The sequence below is a fragment of the Carassius auratus genome, unplaced genomic scaffold (genome assembly GCF_003368295.1).
Source record: "Carassius auratus strain Wakin unplaced genomic scaffold, ASM336829v1 scaf_tig00216701, whole genome shotgun sequence".
Classification (NCBI taxonomy): domain Eukaryota; kingdom Metazoa; phylum Chordata; class Actinopteri; order Cypriniformes; family Cyprinidae; genus Carassius; species Carassius auratus.
In genome coordinates, this window is record NW_020528696.1 from 3225 (window position 1) to 28231 (window position 25007).

The 25007-nt window shown below is 39.2% G+C and overlaps 3 protein-coding genes across 4 annotated transcripts; 2 read left to right on the forward strand and 1 right to left on the reverse strand.

Annotated features, from left to right (window-relative positions):
• Positions 1-396: 396 nt before the first annotated feature.
• LOC113098818 (uncharacterized) lies at positions 397-24058 on the forward strand. 2 transcript variants are annotated; one of them, XM_026263908.1, is made up of 3 exons: positions 397-542; positions 21108-21679; positions 22975-24058. In XM_026263908.1, the coding sequence occupies exons 2-3, from the start codon at positions 21169-21171 to the stop codon at positions 23064-23066; spliced, it is 603 nt and encodes a 200-aa protein (XP_026119693.1). In that variant the 5' UTR covers positions 397-542; positions 21108-21168; the 3' UTR covers positions 23067-24058. The 2 variants fall into 2 exon arrangements, with proteins under 2 accessions (XP_026119693.1, XP_026119694.1); XM_026263909.1 differs by having other exon boundaries at positions 397-500.
• LOC113098817 (uncharacterized) lies at positions 11647-13379 on the forward strand. The gene is made up of 4 exons (XM_026263906.1): positions 11647-12097; positions 12221-12301; positions 12398-12472; positions 12569-13379. Exons 1-4 carry the CDS (start codon positions 11701-11703, stop codon positions 12820-12822), a joined length of 807 nt encoding a protein of 268 aa, XP_026119691.1. The 5' UTR covers positions 11647-11700; the 3' UTR covers positions 12823-13379.
• LOC113098816 (protein ANTAGONIST OF LIKE HETEROCHROMATIN PROTEIN 1-like) lies at positions 13570-15761 on the reverse strand. Its single transcript, XM_026263905.1, has 2 exons — positions 15312-15761; positions 13570-14886 (listed from the first exon to the last, which is right to left on the reverse strand). Exons 1-2 carry the CDS (start codon positions 15513-15515, stop codon positions 13801-13803), a joined length of 1290 nt encoding a protein of 429 aa, XP_026119690.1. The 5' UTR covers positions 15516-15761; the 3' UTR covers positions 13570-13800.
• Positions 24059-25007: the final 949 nt, after the last annotated feature.

Sequence of the window (25007 nt, forward strand, 5' to 3'; positions counted from 1 at the left end):
AAGAGACAATGAAGCATATATTGTTAGACTGCAAAATATATGAAGAAGATCGGGCAGAATTAAAGGCACAGATGGATGAACAAAGCATGACACTTGAGCATTTATTAGGGAAAGCATCTGGGAGTATACACAATTTATTAATTTTGTTTTTGAAAAACACTGGGTTAAGTGAAAGAATTTAATAGGAAGGAATTTTCTTTTGTAAAGGTCTTATATAAGTTTTACCTCTTTTATTTACTAATTTAATTTTTCTTCACCTCTTTTTTTATGTCATTCTAATACCCACACTCCAGTCTAGTAGGTGGCGGTAATGCACCTTTGAGATTAGTTGCCAACCGCCATTAAACCCGAAAGAAGAAGAAGAAAAAGAACTGTCTTCAGTCCTGTATTCAGTGAGAACTGAGGAACAAATCACTTTCAGCAGAAACCGTGAACTAAGAGTCCTCAAAGCTTTCGGACGCAGCTGCAGCGATCTTCTGAGGAGAGGGTAGCAGTTCACGGTATTTATCATCTTTAAACAACAGGAAAACACACTTTACACAGTATGTTTTAAAAGTACACGAGCTCATTTCTGTCGTGTTTTCGAGTAAGCTGTTTGTGTTTTCTGACTTCGACATTTAGAGCAGCAGCAGGCAGTAAGTAGCTCTATGTGAGGAAAACACACGGAGTTCATTAAGAACTGAGCGGTTTTATGTTTTTGTATGCTCCTGTAAATGATGGTTTCGATGTTTGCAGTGATAATGTTGCTGTTAGTCTCGTGATCTGTGAGGAGAATGAATGCGAACCAATATCAATTATTGCTGTTGCGATTTCATTGATATCATAACTCTTTTTTTTAACATAATTTTTTTTTTTTTTTTTTTTTTTTTAGATTTTTCTTAGGCAGATCAAATCTGTTTGCGCAATACAGTTAGTTTTAAGCTCTATAAATCCATGGATAATCGCACTGTTTAAGGGACCGTCTGCAAATTCCAGCTCAAAAACTGTAAATGCCCAATCGATCGTTGACATAAATGATTTTAAAAGGTTGTAGTAAATGCAATCTGACTTACTGAATGTGAGCTGCAACAAATGGAAAGTTAGTGTACTTGTTTAAAGACAGCGATAGAGGTAAATAGTTGAGCGTGGCACTTAACTGTGTTCTTAAGAAGTATTGGCAAAATGTCACCTGTATTAAGTCACTAGAGACACTAGCAATGTACTACAAACCTCCACATACAGAAGTCACAAAGAGTGAAATATATTAATAATAAACATATTCTGATATATTTAAATATCTTAAATTCAAATAGAAGAAAATACATTTCATAAATACATTTTGAAATATATATTTAAATATTCGATTTTGGCAGCTTTGTAATATTTTTCACATTTATTAAAAATATGTAAATATATTTGTATCGGAAATATTTACATATATTTAACTTGCATGTAAATACATTTAGAGAACAGACTGAATACATTAATTTGCAATATATGTCCATAAATTAATTACTAATATTTATTTTAACATTACATTTCTGTACATGTAAATGTATTAGATTTCTATAAATCCAAACCCAGCTAAGACAGTTACATCATGATGACGTAACTGGACCAGACCATATTCATCGCAGTGACGTACCAAACAATGTTCAAGCTAACTTTGTGATTCCCATATTTGCTGTGGCAGCGTTATAATGAGTATGTCCTAATGACCAAACTGGCACGTTATGAGGACGTTACAGTACCGAATCACATTGGTCGTAGCAACGTACCAAGTATGTTCTAACAACCAAAATACCACAATATTTACACCTCACCTTTAGTCCGGGCCTGATGTGCTCCGACCATTACCTTGAAATACACAAATAACTAATAAACTCAAACCTTCTCTGATGCAAAAAATAAATCTTTTGAACTCTATTTGTAATCGAATTATGGGGGTTTCATAATAAATACATTTATAATGCGAACTAGGGCTGTGCAAAAAAAGGAAATGCGATTCTCATGCGCATCTCCTCAGTAAAGGCGCTCCGGAGATTAAAAGTAGGATCTCTAGCACGTGTGTTCAGATCAGGGTTGCCAGGTTTTTACAACAATTCCTGCCCAGCTGCTTCTCAAAGCTAGTCTAAATTGCGTATCCATGAGGTTCCCTGATAAAAATTGTGTCCCGGTGTTAAAATTAGGGCCAGGACTCGATTAAAAAAATTAATCTAATTAATTAGAGGCTTTGTAATTAATTAATCAAAATTAATCGCATTTTAATCGCATATAAATATTTGACCTGAGAACAGTGAGAAGTAATTTTTTTTCACATGGATTTATAGTATACCATTGAATAATGACTGAATACATCAGAATCAGAATCAGAATGAGCTTTATTGCCAGGTATGTTTACACATACGAGGAATTTGTTTTCGTGACAGAAGCTCCGCAGTACAACAGAATGACAGCGACAGAACATAAAACACATAATGAAAGAATAAAAAATACAAATAAGTAGATAGTGAATGACAATATACAAATTGACAATTGTAGGCAGGTATATTACAAAATGCAGTTATGTATGTACATGTGTATTATGTGCAAAATTTAAGTGTATACTAAGTATGTGTGTTAGATAAATAAGTGTATGTGTATATAAATATAAAGTGTAGTGTGTTCGCAGTTATTATCAGCTGTTCATAAGATGGATTGCCTGAGGGAAGAAACTGGTCCTGTGTCTGGTCGTTCTAGTGCTCAGTGCTCTGTAGCGTCGACCAGATGGCAACAGTTCAAAGAGGGAGTGTGCTGGATGTGAGGGGTCCAGAGTGATTTTGACAGCCCTTTTTCTCACACTGGATAAGTACAGTTCTTGAATAGAAGGGAGGGTTGAACCGATGATTCGCTCAGCAGTCCGGACTACTCTTCTGAGGTCAGATTTAGAAGCTGAGCTGAACCAGACAGTTACTGAAGTGCAGAGGATGGATTCAATGATGGTGGAGTAGAACTGTTTCAGCAGCTCCTGTGGCAGGTTTAACTTCCTCAGCTGGCGGAGAAAGTACAACCTCTGCTGGGCCTTTTTTACGATGGAGTCAATGTGAATGTCCCACTTCAGGTCCTGAGAGATGGTGGTTCCCAGGAACCTGAATGACTCCACTGCAGTCACAGTGCTGTTCATGATGGTGAGTGGGGGGAGTGCAGAGGGGTCTCTCCTGAAGTCCACGATCATCTCCACTGTTTTGAGGGTGTTAAGCTCCAGGGTGTTGAGACTGCACCAGACAGCCAGCTCTTTTACCTCCTGTCTGTAAGCAGACTCGTCACCGTCCTGAATGAGGCCGATGAGTGTGGTGTCATCTGCAAACTTCAGGAGCTTGACAGAGGGGTCCTTAGATGTGCAATCATTGGTGTACAGGGAGAAGAGCAGTGGGGAGAGGACACAGCCCTGGGGAGCTCCGGTGCTGATTGTACGGGTGTTGGATGTGTATTTTCCCAGCCTCACTAGCTGCTGCCTGTCTGTCAGGAAGCTGTTGATCCACTGACAGACGGAGGTGGGCACGGAGAGCTGATTTAGTTTGGGCAGGAGGAGGTTTGGGATGATCGTGTTGAAGGCCGAGCTGAAGTCCACAAACAGGATCCTCACATAAGTCTCCGGTCTTTCTAGGTGTTGCAGAACATAATGCAGTCCAATGTTTACTGCATCGTCCACAGACCTGTTTGCTCTGTAGGCAAACTGAAAAGGATCCAGCAAGGGCCCAGTGATGTCCTTCAGTTGGGCCAGCACCAGTTTTTCAAATGACTTCATGACTACAGACGTTAGAGCCACAGGCCTGTTGTCATTATCCGCATTTCCACTGTCGGGCCAGTGCGAGCCAGGGCTTAAAGCGGGCCGGGCGGGGCTTATAGCCTCGGGCCAGTAGCACGAGGCCAGAATAGCGCAGGGTTTCCACAGGGGAGCTTGAAGCACCGCTGCACGTCACTAAAACACGCCCTTTACACGCCTCTCAGAACAACGTCATGCAACCTCATTATTTCACTATCAAAGAGAAGTTATCAGAAAACTAAGAAATAAGTCACTGGAACATGCGCGATCACAAAACAACATGATAAAAGAGCGGCAGTTTGTTTGCATGCTTTGTTATATATTCAAATTCAAAACCATCGATGTTTTAACTGTAGAATAAGTGATACATTGATCATATTGATTTAATTTAAAAAGACTCAAAATTAATCACACATAAATACACTTATTTCTATTTTATTTATTTATTTTTAACGCTTATGAAAATAGCCTGCTTATTCAGTCAAGTCTGTTTCTGTTCATTTGTAGCCTATACATCACATTAATAATGAATCATAATATCTCTATTTTTATAAAGGCTCCCGAACAAAAACATTATTATATTTTTATGATAGGCAACGTAAGATAAACTCTCGAGACGAGGCTTGTGACAGATAGTATAAGTTACTAAATAAATACACGATTGTGATAGAGAATAAGAAGCTGACGTCTGATTTCTTCAAGCGGTCATATTTACCATGTTTAATGTTAATGCCCAGCGTGCATGGTCTTTTTCATCACTTATAAATATTTCTGCCTTGTATGGTGATTATAATCCACATTGGATCAAGTTATTTCAAACACTCGCTGCTGACTGAAAGTGAGTTTTGAGCTCAACTTATTTAAAAAAGTGTTTAATGCTGGTGTTAAAGCTGTTATCTTTCTGAAATGATCCTCAACGCAGACTCTCTACTTTTATAAAAGCTCCTGAACAAAAATCATTATTATATTTTGATGATATGCAACGTGGAGCTAAACTCACGAAACGAGATGACAGATAAAATGTTACTTAGTAAATACACAATTGTGATAGAGAATAAGAAGCTGATGTCTGAATTCTCCAAGTGGTTGCATTTACCATGTTCACTATGGTAATGTTAATGTTTAGCGTGCATAGTAGATAAGAAGCTGACATCTGATTTCTTCAAGCGGTCATATTTACCATGTTTAATGTTAATGCCCAGCGTGCATAGTCTTTTGCATCGCTTATAAATATTTCTGCCTTTAGTGATTATAATCCACATTGGATCAAGTTATTTCAAACACTTGCTGCTGATTAAGAGTGATTTTTAAACTCAACTGATTTTAAAACGTCTTTAATGCTAAAGTTATATCGCTGTTATCTTTCTGAAATGATCCGCGCTGACGCTCTCTAGACACGGAAAAACTCCGCCTTTGTTCATAACTCCTCCTCTAGCCCCAGCTGGCTCGCTTTGGCCCAAGGATTTCGTCGGGCCGAAAAAACCTGGCCGTTGGCCCCGATGAAGCCCCGGCGAGGCACGATCAAGCCCCGGAAGTGACAGTGGAAACGCGACTGGCCCTGGCACGCACTAGCACGCCCGGTCCTAGCTCGATAGTGGAAACACGGCTATTTAGTCCTGAAATTTTGGGTTTCTTAGGGATGGGGATGATGGTGGAGTGTTTGAAGCATGAAGGGACTTCGCACAGCTCCAGCGATCTGTTGAAGATCTGTGTGAAGATGGGGGCCAGCTGGTCAGCACAGGATTTCAGACAGGCTGGTGTAACACAATCTGGGCCTGGTGCTTTTTTCCTTTTCTGCTTCCGGAAGACCTGGCGCACCGCATCCTCGCTGATCTGAATTGCAGGTGTGGGGGAGAGGGGGGATGCAGGAGGTGAGAATGGTGAGAGTGCTTGATTGGAGAGGTGTTCAGGATGGGTTGCAGGAGCTGTTAATGGTGTGAACGGTAGTTTGGAGAGGCATTCAGGGCTGGTTGCACAACTATGTTTTTAGTTGTCTTGGTAAAATTTGCATTTTAGTGGCTATATATCACATTATTGGTATTGGGGTCGCTTCAGCTCGCGGACATGAAAAACAACTGCGGACTTGGCAACACTGGTTCAGGTGAAGCTGCATTTACTACACAGAGCCGTAGTCCACCGACAAGCTACACAAAATCGCTTTCAAAATCGACAAAGAATCGCCTGCGATTTTGAAATCGATTTTGTTTAGATCGTCAGTGTTTTTCATGTCCATGGGTCTAAGCAACCCCAATCCCAATTACATGATATCTATACCCTAAAATGCGAATATTACCAAAGGAACCCCGCCAAAAAAAAAAACGTGTATTTTTTATCGCCCGGAACGAAACACGATTGGACTAGTTTTGAGAAAGATTTGGGCAGGTTTTGTTTTGAAACCTGGCAATCCTGATCTGAACACACGTGCTGGATATATACTACTAATCACAGGAGCACCTTTACTGAAGAGATGCGCATGAAAATCGCATTCGATTTTTTGCACAGCCCTAATGCGAACCAATACAACAACATTAAATTCTAATGGAAAGTAGACAAAAACACACTGCATTCATTCACAAATCAACATTTATTCAACGCTACTTTACACAAATACTAAACCAAAACATTTTGAACATTGCACCTGTTCTTTAACCATGCAAAGATTTACCAAGTCATGATCACAGAAAACCGAACACATCAATTCATAGATTACACAATATAAACAATAGAAAATGTTTGTCCTATTAAGGATGGGGATAGTTAATGACGTTATCAGTGAAAATAATTATCAGTTCACTTATTGATACAACTCTAATTATCAGTTCACTTATTGATACAACTCTACATAATTTGGTGCAAAAAATAGACATGATAAAAAGATATGAAACCATTCAGCAGATACTGCACTTTCATTTCAGAAAAAAAGTTAAATTTGTTTCCTGAGCGCCGTATATGAGGCACCTGGTATAAATGTCTGGTGGTTATGTGCTTTAATTACATGGCATGCAGGAAACTAGTAGGCTAAACCGTGTGCACAATTTATAAATCGAGAGAACGAATTAGTAAATTGTGCGGACGATTTAGCAAATGGAGAAAATAGACCTAAACAATATTGCAATTACCAAAAAACTAGTGCTGGGCGGTTTGACCAAAAATGTATATAACGGTTTTCCGGTTTGACTTTTTTTTTTTTTCATGCATAATCAGGTGTACAATGCATTTTCTGCTGGTTGATATTCCAAGAAGTGCTTGCTGCTTAGGTGCTGGAGCAAATTGCTCGTGTTGCTGCCTTTGGCGACAATTTTAGCCCGACAGCACTTGCATAAAATGGATATTATACACAGGACGTGTTTGCAGTCCGCTACTGATCCGCGTCTGTTTAGTCCACAAACACAACATTTATTCATTGTTTTAATTAGGGCTGTCACTTTTGTGAGTAAGTGTTAATTAAATAAGTGTTAATTGAATCGATTGTAAAATTGATTTTCCATGTCTAAAAAAAGACGTTTCCTTTTTCAACGTCAAATAATGGACGAACGTAAAGAGAGCGCTGGAAACACACTAGTCAGCAATATTTTTTATTTGTTGCCATTAAGTTTCGTGCAGAATAGCAAACAGCAACAAGAGTGCAACATTCTCGAAAAAATATATATGCAGAGGGGACTGCTGCCATAACAAAAGAAAAACATCAGTGCAGGCTTCAACCCGGCTGGATTTATGATTTAGGCAATTCAAAAATCTCCAAGATTATTTTAAATAATGATCAATCCATTTCAAACAACCGTTCAAAAAAATGAAACTTGAGAACAGGCCATGTGTGTTTTTTTTTTTATTGAATGTAACCGACACTTAGTCTAGGCGGCACTAGGCAGGCATGCGCAAAAAGGCTAGGGCCATTACAAATTTATTGGACAGGAAAACAAGTCGATCAACATTTTCGGGGTCCAGAGCTGGGTGTTTTTTATTCACTATATGTCCAGCTGTTGAGAAGATGTGCTCCGACCGCACTGATGTCCCAGGGACACTCAGGTACAGTTGCACAAGGTGGGGGTATTACCGGTCGCTGTCAGCTTGCAATGGTTTTCATAACTCGTCTTTACATTAACTTATCATTGAAATCATTCGTGCCAGACGCTCTTTTCGATTTTGGTGTGAACGCAGCATAAGAGGTCGCTTTCGACGTCACTGGGTCTTATAAGCGCATATTTTCTGTCTAGCTTTCGCAACGCATACTGCACTTTCGGAATTCTTTATTTTCTTTTTCTGCTTGTTTGTGAATTTTGTTACATGTATATATTTTTTTTGTTTAATTTTAAAATTAATAGTGTACATATTTGGTTACAATCGAAAGCTGCAGTCGGTAACTTTTGACGCTCTAGCGTTTAATAAACAGAACTGCTTGCGTCTTGCGGAAGAACATTGTAGCCAGATCTACTTCTCTCTGTTTATGTCTATGAAGAATCACAAAGGTACCGGGTTACTCAGCTGCGGTGGCCCCGAAGCAATCTAAAATAGTCTGAATATACACACTTATTATAGGTGTACCCTAGTGATTCAGGACAGGCTAAAAACATGGTTTGGAAAATAAATTCATGGTTAGGGCTGTGACGGTGTCTGATTTTTACCACCGCGGTAGTTATGGACCAACAACCGCCGGTGGAGCGGTGTTGAAAAAAAAAATTTGTATATATATATTAATGCTTAAATATATTCTAGTGTCAAAATTTGCTCGATAACGAAGGCAATAATTTTTTTCAGTTTAACGTATTCAAAATATTTGACGTTGGGGCGGGGATGGCCACCCACTCACAACTGCTGCTGCTGTCAATTTTTCTCATGACAAGAAGTGCATTTTTTCAGTCGCAGAATGACTGAACAGGAGAAGTTTCAGACACACGCTCCAGTTCACTGTGTGCACGCTTCCTTTGTGTGTATCGTTTCATATCAAACTGCGAAATAAACTATGTGCAAGCAGTGTCGTGGTCAGTTAATTCATGGAATTACCAAAAAAAGGTGATTAAAGCTGACTTAAAATGTGCATGCATGTAGTATATTTTATATATATTATATACAGGATATATTTGTATGCACATGTCTATAAAATCAGCCCAGCACTGTCTCACTCATCTTACACACCCTATTTAACTCTTCAGTTTGTGTTTATTTGAGCACTTCTGTCAGTGAACGCCGCCTGCAAAACACTAAAATAAATATCAAAGAAATAATGCAGTTAAACAAGTAAGTAGCCTAAATAAAATTAGTTAAATACACCCTGTCTAACGGACACGAGCAATGCAGCGTGACAAAATACTCATTATAATCAGTGATGCTACGTTGGATGCAGCACAACACGACATGATAAATCCCCGTCCGGTCTGTGAGGTACTGACACAGAGTTCAAATGTCCTGATGACACTAGACAGACTAAACCTATTGCAACGCTGTTGTGCTGCGTCCGGTTTACTTTTCCGCCACCAAGCAAGCTCAGTAACTCCTCATCTGCACGCGCTCTCTTTGAAATAGGAATCGTTGCCATATTTCTTGTTACCATCTTTTATTTATCGCTGTCTTGTTTGTATTTGGCCAGTTTGGAGAAAGCCTCACCAAACCTGACCAGCCATCGTTTGCGTTCACGAGAACTTGTGCAAACACTGATGGGTGACATGAATGCAGATGACTCCAGATCGGTGATGTGGTATTTGCTTACCCAACAAGATCCATCGCCCAACACTTAATTAATTTGCTGAATGCATAAACTGTATTTTCCTGCGCTCAAATCTGCCAATCTAAAGGAAACGCTGTGTTTGAGATAATTTGTTAATTACCATAGACTTAGAATTTGCAACTTTTACAGTTATTGCACTTATATACAAAACTTTGTATTAAGAGTTTGTGAAGTCACGTGCACTACCGCCGGTGGCAGTAGACAAGTGATGCGGTTGTCACGGCAACCGTCACAGCCCTATTCATGGTGTACTCACTTATTATATACATTTTGTAAATTTTGAACACACAAAAAAGTTACGGACCGCAGCTCTGATTGGTTGTTTCTTACGGGGAGCCATGTATTCCTGCAAATGGCAATAGAACCACTGGGAGGAGCCAGAGGAGCTTGATTTTTTTTTTCACAGATTATCTGTCTCATATTCTACTGTCAGGACATAATGACAGGTTTAACTCAAATATGTTAAAAATACATTTTTACAAAAGTTACCTACTGCAGCTTTAAAACGTGTCTCCTCTCACTTAAAATGCATCCTGTGCACTCACAATTCTCTCTATGCTCATGTGCTAGATATTAATTATTTTCGCACGTTTTGTATTTCTAGCCTTTTACCGCGTGCAGTGTGAACGCTCTGATCCATTAAAATGGGGTCAGAAAAAAGGCGCATCACAGACAGTGTGTGAACCTTGAGTTAGGCATATGCCCAGTCTGTTCTGTTCTCGTTCTAGGCGCAATGGATTCTGATTGGATCGGATAGCATACTACGGGAGGTCAGGGCCGCGGGAAATCGTGCTATAAAGCGATTTAGAAATCGCGCACACTCAAATCATGACTTTCTGATGATTTATTTTAATCGCACCGCCCTAGAATGGACTGGAAATGAACAAAATAGTTGGCGGCCCACCTGCAATACCACCGCGACCCACTAGGGGGCCGCGGACCACAGGTTGAAAACCACTGAGACATTAGTTTAAACTCAATAAATATAAACAATGCATTATTCATGCATGTTACTTCTAGGTTTGTATAATAAGCTGATCAAGCAAGCGGCAAAACATTTAAACACAATAATTAGCCTACTGTTCTTGTTAAAATATTTAAAATTAAAACACCACAGACAGAAACAGTCTCGTGCATTTTGCATTTAATTCTTTATCACAAGCAATCCCATGGGTCTTACAGTTTTTTTCTGATTGCTTAAGCACATTTTTAAGTAACTATTTTGCAAAACTCTACACACAAATAAGAAAACCTTTCACCCAATTATCAAAACATTGTAGTTCTCTTGTAAAAGCGAACACAGCTAGATTAACTCTTCACACCTTTGTAAAAATGGTGTTTTCATATCAAACAGTAAATACAAGCCATCATCTACTAAGCACACAATGTGCCAACTACACACTTATGGTATGAATACAAAACACATCTGGTCTTTGCTTTCTCTATGTACAGATATCAGTTTGAGGTCATACTTTTGTCATAGTGTCATGTAAACATACAAGTGAAGTGAAGTGAGTGAAAAGGATCCAAACTTCAAGTATTGGTGTTTATTCACACTCATCAAAACCAAGACAAAGTCAGAACACAAAATAGTAATTTCAGAAAAGAAAAAAAAAAGACGATCAGCCTACATCATGTCGTCTTTCTGGGTCCGGCCACAAAATTTCGTATCCTCCAGTCCAAGGCACAGGGGAAAATATCTCCTTGAATGCCGTATCCAGGCCTGACATGATGCCTGGTCAATATCTCCACATGCCTTCTGCATTGCCTGTAAAAGGGCTACCTGTTGATGAGGATGACAGTCGTACACTTTACAGCGCCAAGCAGAGAAGAACTCCTCGATGGGATTTAAGAATGGAGAGTATGGAGGGAGGTTGAGTGCCATGAAGGATGGGTGGTCTGTTAACCAGTTGCGGACCAAAGCAGCCCTATGGAAACTAACATTAGCCGTGTTTCCACTATCGAGCTAGGACCGGGCGTGCTAGTGCGTGCCAGGGCCAGTCGCGTTTCCACTGTCACTTCCGGGGCTTGATCGTGCCTTGCCGGGGCTTCCTCGGGGCCAACGGCCAGGGTTTTTTGGCCCGACGAAATCCTTGGGCCAAAGCGGGCCAGCTGGGGCTAGAGGAGTGGTCAAAAGTGAAAGGCGGAGCTTTCTCTGGTAAGCGAGTAGTCAGGTAAAGGTGTCTGTTGCAGGATGCGCATTCCGCTGTATTACGTCGTGCAAAGAATTTCATTTAAACTTAAAATGGAGAATCGCCAGTACTGGACTATGGAAGATACCAAGGCTCTTCTTTGCATTTGGGCTGAGGATAACGTACAACGGCAGTTTGACGGCGTCTGTAGGAATGAAGATATAATGAAATACATCGTTGCCGAACTTGCAAAGTTAGGTATCCAGCGCACTACGATGCAAGTTCGAGAGAAACTAAAAAAACTACGGGCACAGTATAAAGTCGTAAAAACACACAATGGACAAAGCGGTGCCCAGAGAAGGTCCTTTCCATGGTTTGATATAATGGACGGTGTGCTGGGTCACCGTCCCTGCGTTAGTGGAGAGACCACTCGGGATACCATGGCAGCTACTGTAGTCGGTGAGTGAATTTACATTGCTAGCAAGTCAACGTAATATGTGAAACTGATAAAAAAACGTGCTAGTGACTGACATGCATGTGTACTTATGTCTTTCTAAAAATGTATTTATGTGTGTGTGTTAGAATTGGAATGTCAGAGTGATTTCTTGGAGTCTGAAGTCGAACAGGGACCATCTACACCGCCGCTGCTAACATCTACACCTGGTATGCTACTATAATCAGATTCCATCAAAGCGTGATATCATATTTGTATGTTTTCTTACCAGTATGTAATTATATCTAAATGTATGTTTATTGTAGAGAGACACGATGGTCCCCAAGAGATTTCAGTAATCAGAGGGGGGTCACATCGCATTCCACAAAGGACCAGAACAGGTAATTTATTGTGTCATGTACCTGCTGAATCGCTCAAACCATCCTAGATGTGGAGCTTATTGTTCATGTACTTTTTTCCTCTTTTCTGTATTTCAGAAAGTTGCAAACGCAAAGCTACAAATATAGCATCGAGGGAATTTTTGCAGTGTATGCGTGACATTACACAGCAACAGCTGGAAGAAGAGCGGGCGCTGAGAAGGGAGGAAATGAACAGAGACATGATGATGAGAAGAGAGGAGCTGGAGTATGAGGCACAACTCAGACGAGAAGAGATGTCTCAGAGAGAGAAGGAAGCTGATTCTTTTGCTTCTGTTTTTAAACATTTGGCAGCAGCTCTACAAAAAAAGTAGATGAACACTGCACTTGTTTTTGTGTTGTCCAAGCCAAACTTTTTCATATTACTTGTTTTTAAATTATTTGTAATTTTTTTATATACATTGCACAAACACCTGTTTGTTGTGTTTGCACATTTTCATAGCACCTTTGTATTTGTTCGCTGATACAAATTCCATATATAAATAAAGTTATACGTTTGCTGTTTTCCCAGAGACTATTTGAAGTTATTGCATAAGGGGCACATTGTCCAAAATATAAACATTGTTGAATGTAGTAATTCATTTGTTTTAGTACATTCACAATGCATTTATTCATGTCAGAACATAAAGCTTTTTATTTAAATGACAAGCAAATGTCAAAATGATGTGTAAATTTGAGTGCATAAAAATCTAAAAGACATTGAGTTTGAAATGTTCTAACCGTTAATCACCTGCTGCACAAAAAAGGTGCTATTCGAATAGAATCACACTATCAGTCAGATTTTATTGTGGACAATTATGTAGTTTTGATGGGCACATTACTTCAATGGCTCTTTGATTGGCAGCTTTTGTTTCTGTGTAAATCAGGTTCTATTCAGTAAGAGTTATATACACTATGAACTATTGTTAAAAACAACTACCTATAGTAAAGGGAACATTACTTAAATGAATGTCTGATGAGCGCCTTTTGTTTTTGGTGAAATGCAAATATGCTCCCATACAAATTTCAGAAATATCTGACAATGCATACGTTTATTTACATCTTCATGAAAAAACGCAGACAACACTTAATAATGGTTTCACACATCTGTACCTAAATAAAGACATAGATATTTATACTACAAATACAACTACGTAGTTAAGAAGTCAACATAGTGTGTTATTTTGAAAGCAATTTGTTTGATGTAATACCAATTTGGATGAAAGATTTGTGTGTAGGTCATTAAAACAGAAAACAAATCTCCTTTTCAATTGATTTATTTGTAGCACACACAATGCAATGGCATCTTATAATTATTGCTGTTGAATAAACAACTGTTGCAGAGCACTTCTGACATCAGAACGGACATCACCAACATTACAAGGTTGGCGTTCAGCATCTTCTTCACGGCCACCACCCCACTCTGGCACAAATCTATCCATGTATAATTCACATAGGTTATGCAGTGTACAACATGTCTCTACCATATCAACAACAACATTTACATTGCAGTCGTTCCTTTTACTGAGACACTTCCACCGTCCTTTCAACCTTCCGAATGCATGCTCAACCACACAGCGGGCTCGACTTGTTCTCATGTTATATAGTTCTTGACCCTCTGTAAGCCGGCCAGTGTCAGGATATGGTTTTAACAACCATTTCTGCAATGGGTAAGCAGAGTCACCAAGAATAAAGTAGCCTACATCAGTTCCACAAATATTTTTTACTCTGCCAGAGAAAGGATTACTGTCTGTGGCCCAAGCCCAAAGGCGTGACTTTTTGAGGACGCTAGCATCATGTTCCCTTCCTGGCTGTCCAACATTCAGGTCCCAGAACATACCTTTACCATCTACAACTGCTTGTAAAATGATGGAGTGCCAGCCTTTTCTGTTGTGAAAATCAGATTGGTATTGTGAAGGTTTCAAAATAGGGATGTGAGAACCATCAATAGCACCCACACACTGTGGAATTCCAAACCTCTCCTCAAAATAATCTGCCATCCCAGACAGTTGGGCTTGATCAGGTGTTTTGATCAATTTTGGTCGAAGTATTTCAATCACAGCCTTGCAAAAGGCATGCACACAGCGGCAAACAGAGGTCCGACTAACAGCAAACAGGTTAGCGACTGTCCTGTACTCAGTGGTTGTAGCAAGTTTATACAAAGCAATGGCTACCCGTTTCTCCAGAGGAATGCATAATCTGTATGACGTGTCTTGTTGCTGTAGTGCAGGCTTCAGAGTTGTACAAATGTATTTGAATGTTTCTCTTGAAACTCTGAAGTCCTCCTGCCACTGCTCATCTGTGAATCTTTGAGCAGTGTTCTCCCACCAGTCACTAGTTCGGGGATAGGTCCACACCGCTGAGGTACGCATTATATTGGTGTAGTAGTAATGCATCATCTGAAAAATAATAGATTGGAAGGTAAACATTAATTATCCAGTTATTTTATATATCTACAGATGTATATAAATGTCAAAACATAAATAGATCCATCATTTGAAGGATAATCTAAAAGGTAAACAATACGTCCCTAGTTATGTTAAATATCTGTTTATTAATATATACAGATATAAAAAGATGTACAGAATATGAAAATAGTGCACGGAATGGTATGCTTTACTGACTTAATTTTCATAAAGATCTATGTTAACATAAATGTTTAAACATTTATGTAAGCTTTGTTTAAAGAACGATAATCAAATCAACTCCATATGTTGCTTACATAATATATCTCATAGGGCTTAGTTATATGTCATCAATTTAGGTTCGCTCCGAATATAAGATGCGAATAATTCACTATATTATGTAATTTAACAACTCTTACCATTTCCATCAATTGTATGCGTTTCTGCTTTCGCTGCATCCGGTTTGCACGTCGCAAAATCTCTCTTTTTCGCCTTGCAGCTAACATAAGCTTCCGACGTAAACGCCGCTGAGCTTCTATCTTCATATCTTGGCTTCGCCGTCTCATCTTCCACCAAGAAAACACCAAAAGGAGCAAACAAACAACCGCTTCGGTTCTCTCCATTTTGCTCGTTCGATAGTCACACTATAGTGCCCTTTCAGAATAACTCATTCTTCCCGCTGAAAGGGGAGGGATTTTGTGACGTTGTTCATGAGAGGCGTGTAAAGGGCGTGTTTTAGTGACGCGCAGTGTGCTTCAAGCCCTGCCTGTGGAAACGCGGCGCTATTTTGACCTTGGTGCTACTGGCCCGAGGCTTTGAGCCCCGCCCGGCCCGCTTTAAGCCCTGGCTCGCACTGGCCCGACAGTGGAAATGCGGCTATTGTCCCATATGATGACATATCGGGTATGCTCTGGTCTCTGAACAGTGAGCATGTCATGTAAGGTGTCCAGGAATGCAATAATGTGTTCAGTGTTGTATGGGCCTATGGTTGCATGATGGTGAACAACACCATTTTGGCTTATAGCTGCACACATGGTTATGTTACCACCACGTTGTCCTGGGACATTGATGATGGCACGGTGTCCAGTAATGTTCCTGTCACGTCTCCTGGTTTTACTGAGGTTAAAACCAGCCTCATCTACAAAAAGTAGCTCATGTCCCATGGCATCTGCTTCTAGTTCCATCACTCTCTGGACAAGACAAAACAGATGCAACACATCAGGCCCATGCACAGCACTACAGTATGCACCTCCAAATTCAGAACCAATGACACTATAGCTTACCTGCACATAGTCATATCGCAGTTGTTTTTCACGTTCTGTGTTTCTCTCGAAAGGAACTCTGTAAATTTGCTTCATTCTTATTCTGTGGCGCGCAAGTACACAACTTAGTGCAGAAATGCTTACACTGTGTATATTTTGAAAGATGGTGTCATTATCAATTATGCGCTGCTGTATTTCGCGCAGTCTTATCGCATTATTGGAAATCACCATGTTCACTATATGGGTCTCTTGCTCTGGAGTGAACATTCTTCCTCTGCCCCCAACATCTGGACGTCTAGCAATTCTGTAAAGTAACAATTTCAGTATTTTGGCATGTATGGTACTGTTGTGTTTCTCAGAGTATGGCAGTGCTACAAAGTACTTACCGATTCTCATTTCGAAATGTATAATTCAGTGCCTGCAGCACAGCAAAAATAGACTCAGTACGTTAACAATCGCTGCACCGCTCCTTTAACGCACTGACGGACCTCAACCTCGTGCAGCTGAAATTCGTTAATACGACTGGACTGTGTGAAACAGGCGTTGTAACATAACACCATAGCACCACGCCTCGCAGTCGCTGCTTAGAAGTGCAACATTGTAAAGGGTCCGTCTGAAACCGTGTCTCGCGGCCACGGCGAAGCATAACGTTCGTTCCGAACGCTGAGTAATTAAATACACCGGTATGGCGGTATATTCAAAGTTAACATCGTAACGAAAATATACACCGGTTTTTGATATGAACCGGTTTACCGCCCAGCACTACAAAGAACCATAATTCTTGAGCTTCTCAGATGATTTAAAAAAAAAAAACCATTCATAAAGAGTAAAGGATATTTCTAGCATCTCTCCTGTATTATTTGGCCCACCCAAAAAAACAAACATAAAATTAATTTTTTCTTCATGATTATTTTATAAATGCTAAGTTCAAAAAAAAAAAAAAACTAATCTTCTGTCAAACTACAAAAGTCCTTTCTACCACTGGTATTCAATTTTATTCATCCTTGCTATTAGTCCCCCCCCCCCTCCACAAAAAAAAAACCTTGTGACCTGTAGTGTAGACAGAAATATTGGGCAGCACAACTCTTTTCAACATTGATAATAATCAGCAAAATTTCTGAATCCTGTGACACTGAAGACTGGAGTAATTATGCTGAAAATACAGCTGTGCATATATATATATATATATATAATTTGTCCCGTTCTTTCTTTCAATAAATATTTCATTAACAAACATTATCACCATTTGCTAAGTAAATTGTTTATTTTTTTTGTTCTTAAATTGATGGCAAAATTCTATATATATAAAAAAAGGAAATAATTTAGTGCCCTTTATAATATCCATACCTGACATACTTGTGGTTTTGATCACCATTATTCTTCAAAGTATCTTCTTTTGAGTTCTGCAGAAAAACAAAGGTCAGAGGTTTGGTAAAAATCTGGTTTGCTATACATTGAAGTAATTTAATGAACACTTTTCACCAATAATTGGCTATGCCAATAAATACCAGTGAACCCTGCAATAAAATGCTTGAAAAATACACATTCAGTAGATCCAAAGCTTGCTGTTGATCAGGTCTCTTCAGTTAATACTCCCTGCAGTTAATGCAAAAAAATAACATGATGAAATGGTCAATGCAGACACTTTACTTGAACTTACTTTACTCCTTTGTGTCTCTACTAGCGCTGTGCGATATGGGGAAAATATCTAATTAATTAATCTAATCTAATAAATTTTTTGACTGATATTGCTATTTGATTTGCGATTTTTTTTAAATTTTCAAAGTCAAGCTTCAGCTCAATATTGTCAATAATGTGCAGCACAGTATGAGTATCATTACCCTGCTGAAAACAAGAAAAAAAAAAAACAGAAATTCTTACAGTTTCCATGAAACCATTACAAAAATCCTTTTTGTTTTTGAAATTTTTCCAATAGGAAGTACTGTTGTTCTATCTAATACAATTCCCATTATAATCCTGAAATCCTTTCACTTTTCAATTGTGTTTTGGAAGGGATTCGTGTGTGTGTGCGTGTGAGAATTAACTTAGTTACTGAATTTCACTGGAAATATATATTTTTTTATATAAATAAGGAACTGTATTTCTTTAGTCAATTATTAAAGTATTACATGTTACATTGGATTTTGGATTTTAAGAATAAGTGGAAAATGTGCTGAATGTTTCATTTCATTCAAGTAAAATTAGCAAGCAGTTAGATTGAACTTACATTCATTTTAAACGCAAAGCCAGGCGCTAGTTGTCGCAGGTTGCATGTGTGCGTCAAGCCTCATCCACACTGCCAGATGCGCTCGTGGAGATTTGTGGTGCAGGGGAGAATATAATCGAGCATTATGAAAACAGGCTGCATGAGTGTGGCAAGTGTGAACGGCTCGTGCATGACACAGGATTCGTGCCGTGTAAAGAAGAGAAGCACGAGTATGAGAAGCATTCAGAGAGACAGTCTGTGTGCGGTCTTATGAACTGGGAATAGCGAACATGCAATAAGAGATGCTCTTTATGTGCAATGTGACCCAGCTCTTGTAAATTATCTTTTTCTTGTTCGATATCTGTTTTTTTTTGAAAGATTAAGTTACATAGCTTTTTTCTTTAGTTTTAATTTGCTATTGACTATTAACTATTGACCTGACCCTGTAGACGCCATAATCCCACTCAGTCTCTCTCTTGCTTTCCGTTTTTTAAATGGTGGGTGTTTACTCAGTTGATTAGAGCAGAGTTGATTGGGAAGAATGGAGGTGCGCTCACTCTATTGGTTAGTAAGTCTGTCACTCAAGACTGACAGTCACGCATATGTTCTGGAACAGAGTAATATTGTAGCCGCATTGCAAGCTTTGGCGATTAGCAAATTGCAACGTCTCAAATCACGATTTTCGATAAATCATGCAGCCCTAGCATTAGCGCGGGAAAGGGGGGGCTGCGGGGGCTGCAGCCCCCTCGTCATAGCATCAGCACCCCCTGGTGGGGGGCTGTTGACTAACATAATATTGTACTTAGACGTGAACTAAATTAATTTTAATATATTTTTTTAAAATAAACATAACATACTGCGTTTAATACTGTTTGTGTTGTAGTCACGTGTTTTGGCAGAGGTGTGCATCTGTACAAGTATAGTCTGCTTACATTTAGCAGCTGTAAAAGCAGGACAGAGATATTGCAGATGATCTCAGTCATACCGATGCATATATGATGCAGTACTTTATCGTTATAAAAATAACTGCAACTAACTTATTTGAAAACCTCAACCTTACACACACTTAACAAATCTTCACTCGTACATACTTTAAGAAATTTTGGGGAAAACTATAGCCTGCACTAGTAAAATGCTAAAAATAAATGCTCAACGATGCTTACCAGAAGTGTTTTATTGAAATTAGTCCATAAATCCATATCTCTAGGTAAATAATCCATTGTTTTGTTTGCATACAAACCACAGACATGGCGGACAGCACTCTAAAGCACAGGTATGAGACTCCAAGATACTGTTAAGGTCTTAAGTCAAGTTTAAAACTGTAAATAATATAATAACTTCTTAATTCCAAAAAAATATTAATGAATCCATCTCTGCTAATCCTGGGTTGCTATGGTCATTAAGGTTTGTTTAGGCATTAAACTCATAGCCAAGAGAAAAACATGTCATTCCCTCAACATAAGAAGTCGTGGCCATGAGAAATGGATGTTGTTCCCTCAACAAAACATCTCGTGGCCACAACACATTCCCACGAGTTAATGATGTTCCCACAAATAAATATCTTGTGGCCACAACATATTATCACGTTCCCACTAGTAATGTCGTGGCCAAGACAAAACTAAGTAAACCAAGTCACTTCTTATGTAAGAAAATGCTGTGTCAGTCCTGTCATATTTAGCTTGTGTTGGAATTACCAAACAACAGAAAAACCATCTACTGGTGTTGATCAAATACCATGCGATGGCGATGGATCTATTTTATGTATAATCTATTTTTGCAGATCTGCTTTTTTTCTTGTGGCCTAGTGGTTAGAGAGTTTGACTCCTAACCCTAGGGCTGTGGGTTCGAATCTCGGGGCGTCGGTACCACGACTGAGGTGCCCTTGAGCAAGGCCCCAACAGCTCCTCAGGCGCAGCAGCATAAATGATGCCCACTAGGGATGCACGATAATATCGGCACAACATCGGTATCGGCCGATAAAAGCTTAAAATGACCATTATCGGTATCGGCCGATATGAATATTTCTGCCGATGAGCCAAACCGATATTCTCCAAGTGAAATAATTGACCTGTTTTTCAGATGTGAATGTCTGTCTACATTTGTAAAATAATAAATTTATGGTAGAATCAGTACAGAAGAGATACATGGATTTCTCTTCAGTAAAATTAAAGTTTAAATATATCAGTATATATTTGTAAATATATCAGTATATATTTGTATATATATCGATATCGGTATCGGCATCGGCCAAAATTATTTAGAAAATATCGGCATATCGAATATCGGCCAAAATCCAATATCGTGCATCCCTAATGCCCACTGCTCTGGGTGTGGGTGTGTGTGTGTGTGTGTGTGTGTGTGTGTGCTCACGGCTGTGTGTGTGCTCACGGCTGTGTGTGTGCTCACTGCTGTGTGTGTGCTCACTGCTGTGTGTGTGCACTTTGGATGGGTTTAATGCAGAGCAGGAATTCTGAATATAGGTTACCATACTTGGCTTTATGACACGTCATTTTTTTTCTTCCTCCTATCGCCGCTTCACTCTCCAGTCCAGCAGGGGGCGCTAAAACCATTTGTTTGTTTGAAAAACACCTTTAAAGATGGAAGAAGATGAGTTTCACCGCACTCTCTGTTGTTTTTTTTTCGTGATGCTGGTTTAATAAAAAACTGTTAGAAAAGTTGTTTCTGTAAATAAAGAAATACAGTTTTTGAATCAGGTTAAAAAATAACTAATATTCTCGTCCTCACAGTCGTGACTAAGTTTGGAATCAAGCAGGAATTTCATCTGAACTGAGATCTGCTGCTGTGAAGATGGAGTTTGTTAAAGAGGAGAGTGAAGAGAACACGAGTGAACCAGAAACCTGGAGAATAAAACACGAGGAACCAGAAACCAGGAGAATAAAACACGAGGAGCCAGAAACCTGGAGAATAAAACACGAGGAGCCAGAAACCCGGAGAATAAAACACGAGGAGCCAGAAACCTGGAGAATAAAACACGAGGAGCCAGAAACCCAGGGAATAAAACGCAAGGAGCCAGAAACCAGGAGAATAACCAGAAACCTGGAGAATAAAACAAGAGGAGCCAGAAACCCGGAGAATAAAACACTAGGAGCCAGAAACCCGGAGAATAAAACACGAGGAGCCAGAAACCCGGAGAATAAAACACGAGGAGCCAGAAACCTGGAGAATAAAACACGAGGAGCCAGAAACCCGGAGAATAAAACACGAGGAGCCAGAAACCCGGGGAATAAAACACGAGGAGCCAGAAACCCGGAGAATAAAACACGAGGAGCCAGGAGAATTAAACCCGAGAAACAAGGAGGTTGGCGTTTATTCTGCATTCATCTTTAAATAATATTTTTGGTACACAAATCCTTTATGTAAAAATAAGACGTTAACTATCATTACATTTGCCTTAAATACGTTTTAAATTTCTTATGGAAATGCAACTGCACTGACACTGAGGAGATTTAATTATTACTTTAATTAGACTTTATTTTTGCTTTTTGAAAATCAAGAAACTGTATTGAACTCCAAGCCTGGGAGACTGTGTATAGGTTTTTACGCTAGTAGTAGAAACCAGCGTGGTAAAGTTAGTTTTAGGTTCAATGTTCGCCAGACATTCGCTTTCATGTGCCACTACTACATCAGTCCTACAAAGATAACACAACCACGATTAGTTTTAACAATATGCAACAACTTTATATCAACCTCAAAATATTATTTAAAAACAGCCCAGTGTGTTGATGCGTAAGGGACCGTCTGACAATTCCGCCGATTGGGTTTAAAACGTCTAATGTATTTTAACTAACGTGGCTTCTAACATTTAAATAAAACATTGCCAAACTGTAAGGCGTGTATAACTCAAAGTGATTTATTACAGGTGGGATTTTGCCAATACCTTCCTTCATATATGCGGTACACTACACAATTATGTTATTAAAAAAACTTATTTTTTTAAGTCTTTTGTTTTACTGGGACACAAACCATATCCATATTCATTTACTTTTTTCAGAATATTTTAATTTTAATTTGTTTAAATTACAACAAGAGTTCAGACACAGCTGGACGCATTGCGGTAATGAGAATTTCAGCAGAAAATGCAATTAAAATGCAAAAATAATTAATTCCTATGTTGAAATTACTCTTGTGTGAGGCAGAGAACAGTATTGTCTTTTATTATGAGGTTTTTATATATTACTAAATTGCATGTTTAATATTTAAAATAATTAGTGCCATGGCGTTTCAACAGGTTTGTGAGAATGACCCAATTATTTAGAGTTCAGTCAGATTGTATTTGTCTCAAAGTGTTCAATGTTTTATGTGTGTGTGAATCAGTGACCAAACTAAACATTGTTTCTCCCAATTATATGAATGTAAAATGTCATTTAATTTGTTAAATTAATGAAAGTGATCAAAGAACAAACCTTGTTTGCTGGAGCTGTCAGTGTGTAGTGTTTCTCTACAAAGTGATATCACCATCTATTGACCTGTCAGCATAATGCAGTGTTTTTAGTTATTTCATTGCACTGTGTTAACAAAGGACAGTTTTGACACAAATATTTTATCCTCTTATTTTTCAAATTTACCATTTGATTTTCACTCTTTTTTTTATAGGCCTGATGAAAGAAGAAAGGCAAGATCTGAATGAGGTGCAGGAGAATATCAGGATCAGAAAGATCACGATGTCAATGGAGAAAAATCAGTGAGTTCCAGCATTAAAAAAACAGGAGTCAAAAGGCCTTTTATCTGCTCACAGTGTGGAAACACTTTCACATGTAACAAAAATCTTAAGGATCACATGTTAATTCATGCTGGAATAAAGCCTTTCAGCTGCTCTCAGTGTGGAAATAGTTTTAAACATAAAGTAAGCCTTAAGAACCACATGAAAATTCATACGGGAATAAAGCCTTTCAGCTGTTCTCAATGTGGAAAGAGTTTTACATGGAAATCATGCCTTAAGAACCACATGAAAATTCATAAGGGAATAAAGCCTTTCAGCTGTTCTCAATGTGGAAAGAGTTTTACATGGAAATCATGCCTTAAGAACCACATGTTAATTCATACTGGAATAAAGCCTTTCAGCTGCTCTCAGTGTGGAAACACTTTTGCACGCAAAGAAAGCCTTGAGATGCACATGTTAATTCATACTGGAATAAAGCCTTTCATCTGCTCTCAGTGTGGAAAGAGTTTTACACAGACGGGACAACTTAAGAATCATTTGGTAACTCACTCTTCAGATAAACCTTTCAGCTGCTCTCAGTGTGGAAAGAGTTTTAGATATAAAGTATGCTTTAAGAACCACATGTTAATTCATACTGGAATAAAGCCTTTCAGCTGCTCTCAGTGTGGAAACACTTTTGCACGCAAAGAAAGCCTTGAGACGCACATGTTAATTCATACTGGAATAAAGCCTTTCAGCTGTTCTCAGTGTGGAAAGAGCTTTACACAGAAGGGTAACTTAAAGACTCACATGTTAATTCATACGGGGTAAAAGTCTTTCACTTGCTCTCAGTGTGGAAAAACTTTTACACAGAAAGGACATTGCAAGGTTCATTTGGTAACCCAATCTTCATAAAAGCCTTTCACCTTGGGGAGTTAAAGTAAGGGTGTACTCACACTAGCCAGTTTGAACCGTGCCCGAGTGCGTTTGACCACCAAAGCGCGGTTCGTTTGACTAGTGTGAGTGCTCCGAATTGTGCCCGGGCGCGGCTCGATTGGCCGGCCCTGGCCCGCTTGGAAGAGGTGGGCCAGGGCACGGTTCAGTTGGACTCGGGCGCGGTTCGCATGCAGTGTGAGCGCTAACCGTGCCGGAGCACGGAAAAGGACGCTTTGCATCACGGTTTTGCGACGCCTCCAAAACCAACATGGCAGGGAAAGGGTCGCTTTGGTCTAAGGCAGAGGTGCAAAACGCATAAAAACTAAAAACTGCAAAGTCGTGAAAATTTTCGCGACACATCTGTTTAACAACAGGCTTTGAGAGGGCTGTGGACCAAACGACACAAAATTATCCACAAAGAAAACAGAGCGATGGACTCGATTGTGTTCAGAGAGCGCCGCTCTTCCTGTTTATCCCGAAACTGTTGCACCATAATGACGTAAGCGTGCTCCGGCACGAATGCTGAAACCCTTTATGTGAGTGCAGGCCAGAGGGGGAGTGGGGAGGGGGGACAAACGTACTCGAGCCCGGTTCATGGCAACCGTGCCTAGTGTGAGTACACCCTTAATGACTGTTTTTCTGAATGACTGTCATCAACTGGATCACCTCAAGGATGTGTCCTCTCCCCCTTATTTATGTTGTTCACAAAGACTGTAAGAATAGTTTTAGAATAGGCATATTATAAAATTTGCTGCTAATTCTGTAATCGTTGGCTTCTTGAGTGAGGAGTAGGGCTGTAGCAGTTAAGAAATGTCCCCTGCGGTTATTATGAGTGGCGGTATACCACCGGTTTGTTTTTTTTTACATAATTTCTCCTGATTTTGCTGCATACAAAGCTCTATCGTTTGAGTTATGTAGCCATACCGGTATATTGTTGCTTTTTTAACTGACATAGAGACACGTTTTAAAACATTTTTGTTTATTGTTAAATGCCAACAAGAACATGAATTTACCAAAAAAAATAAATAAATCAAAGAGTTCTAACATGTAT

Excerpts from the sequence above, each read along its gene's own strand:
- LOC113098817 (XM_026263906.1), top strand. The coding sequence starts at position 11,701 with ATGCGCATTCCGCTGTATTACGTCGTGCAAAGAATTTCATTTAAACTT. Across the intron at positions 12,302-12,397 it reads GCTGCTAACATCTACACCTG|AGAGACACGATGGTCCCCAA; the intron begins GTATGCTACTAT and ends TGTTTATTGTAG. Across the intron at positions 12,473-12,568 it reads TCCACAAAGGACCAGAACAG|AAAGTTGCAAACGCAAAGCT; the intron begins GTAATTTATTGT and ends TCTGTATTTCAG.
- LOC113098816 (XM_026263905.1), bottom strand. The coding sequence starts at position 15,515 with ATGGAGAGAACCGAAGCGGTTGTTTGTTTGCTCCTTTTGGTGTTTTCT. Across the intron at positions 14,887-15,311 it reads GCATACAATTGATGGAAATG|ATGATGCATTACTACTACAC; the intron begins GTAAGAGTTGTT and ends ATTATTTTTCAG.
- LOC113098818 (XM_026263908.1), top strand. The coding sequence starts at position 21,169 with ATGGAGTTTGTTAAAGAGGAGAGTGAAGAGAACACGAGTGAACCAGAA. Across the intron at positions 21,680-22,974 it reads TAAACCCGAGAAACAAGGAG|GCCTGATGAAAGAAGAAAGG; the intron begins GTTGGCGTTTAT and ends TTTTTTTTATAG.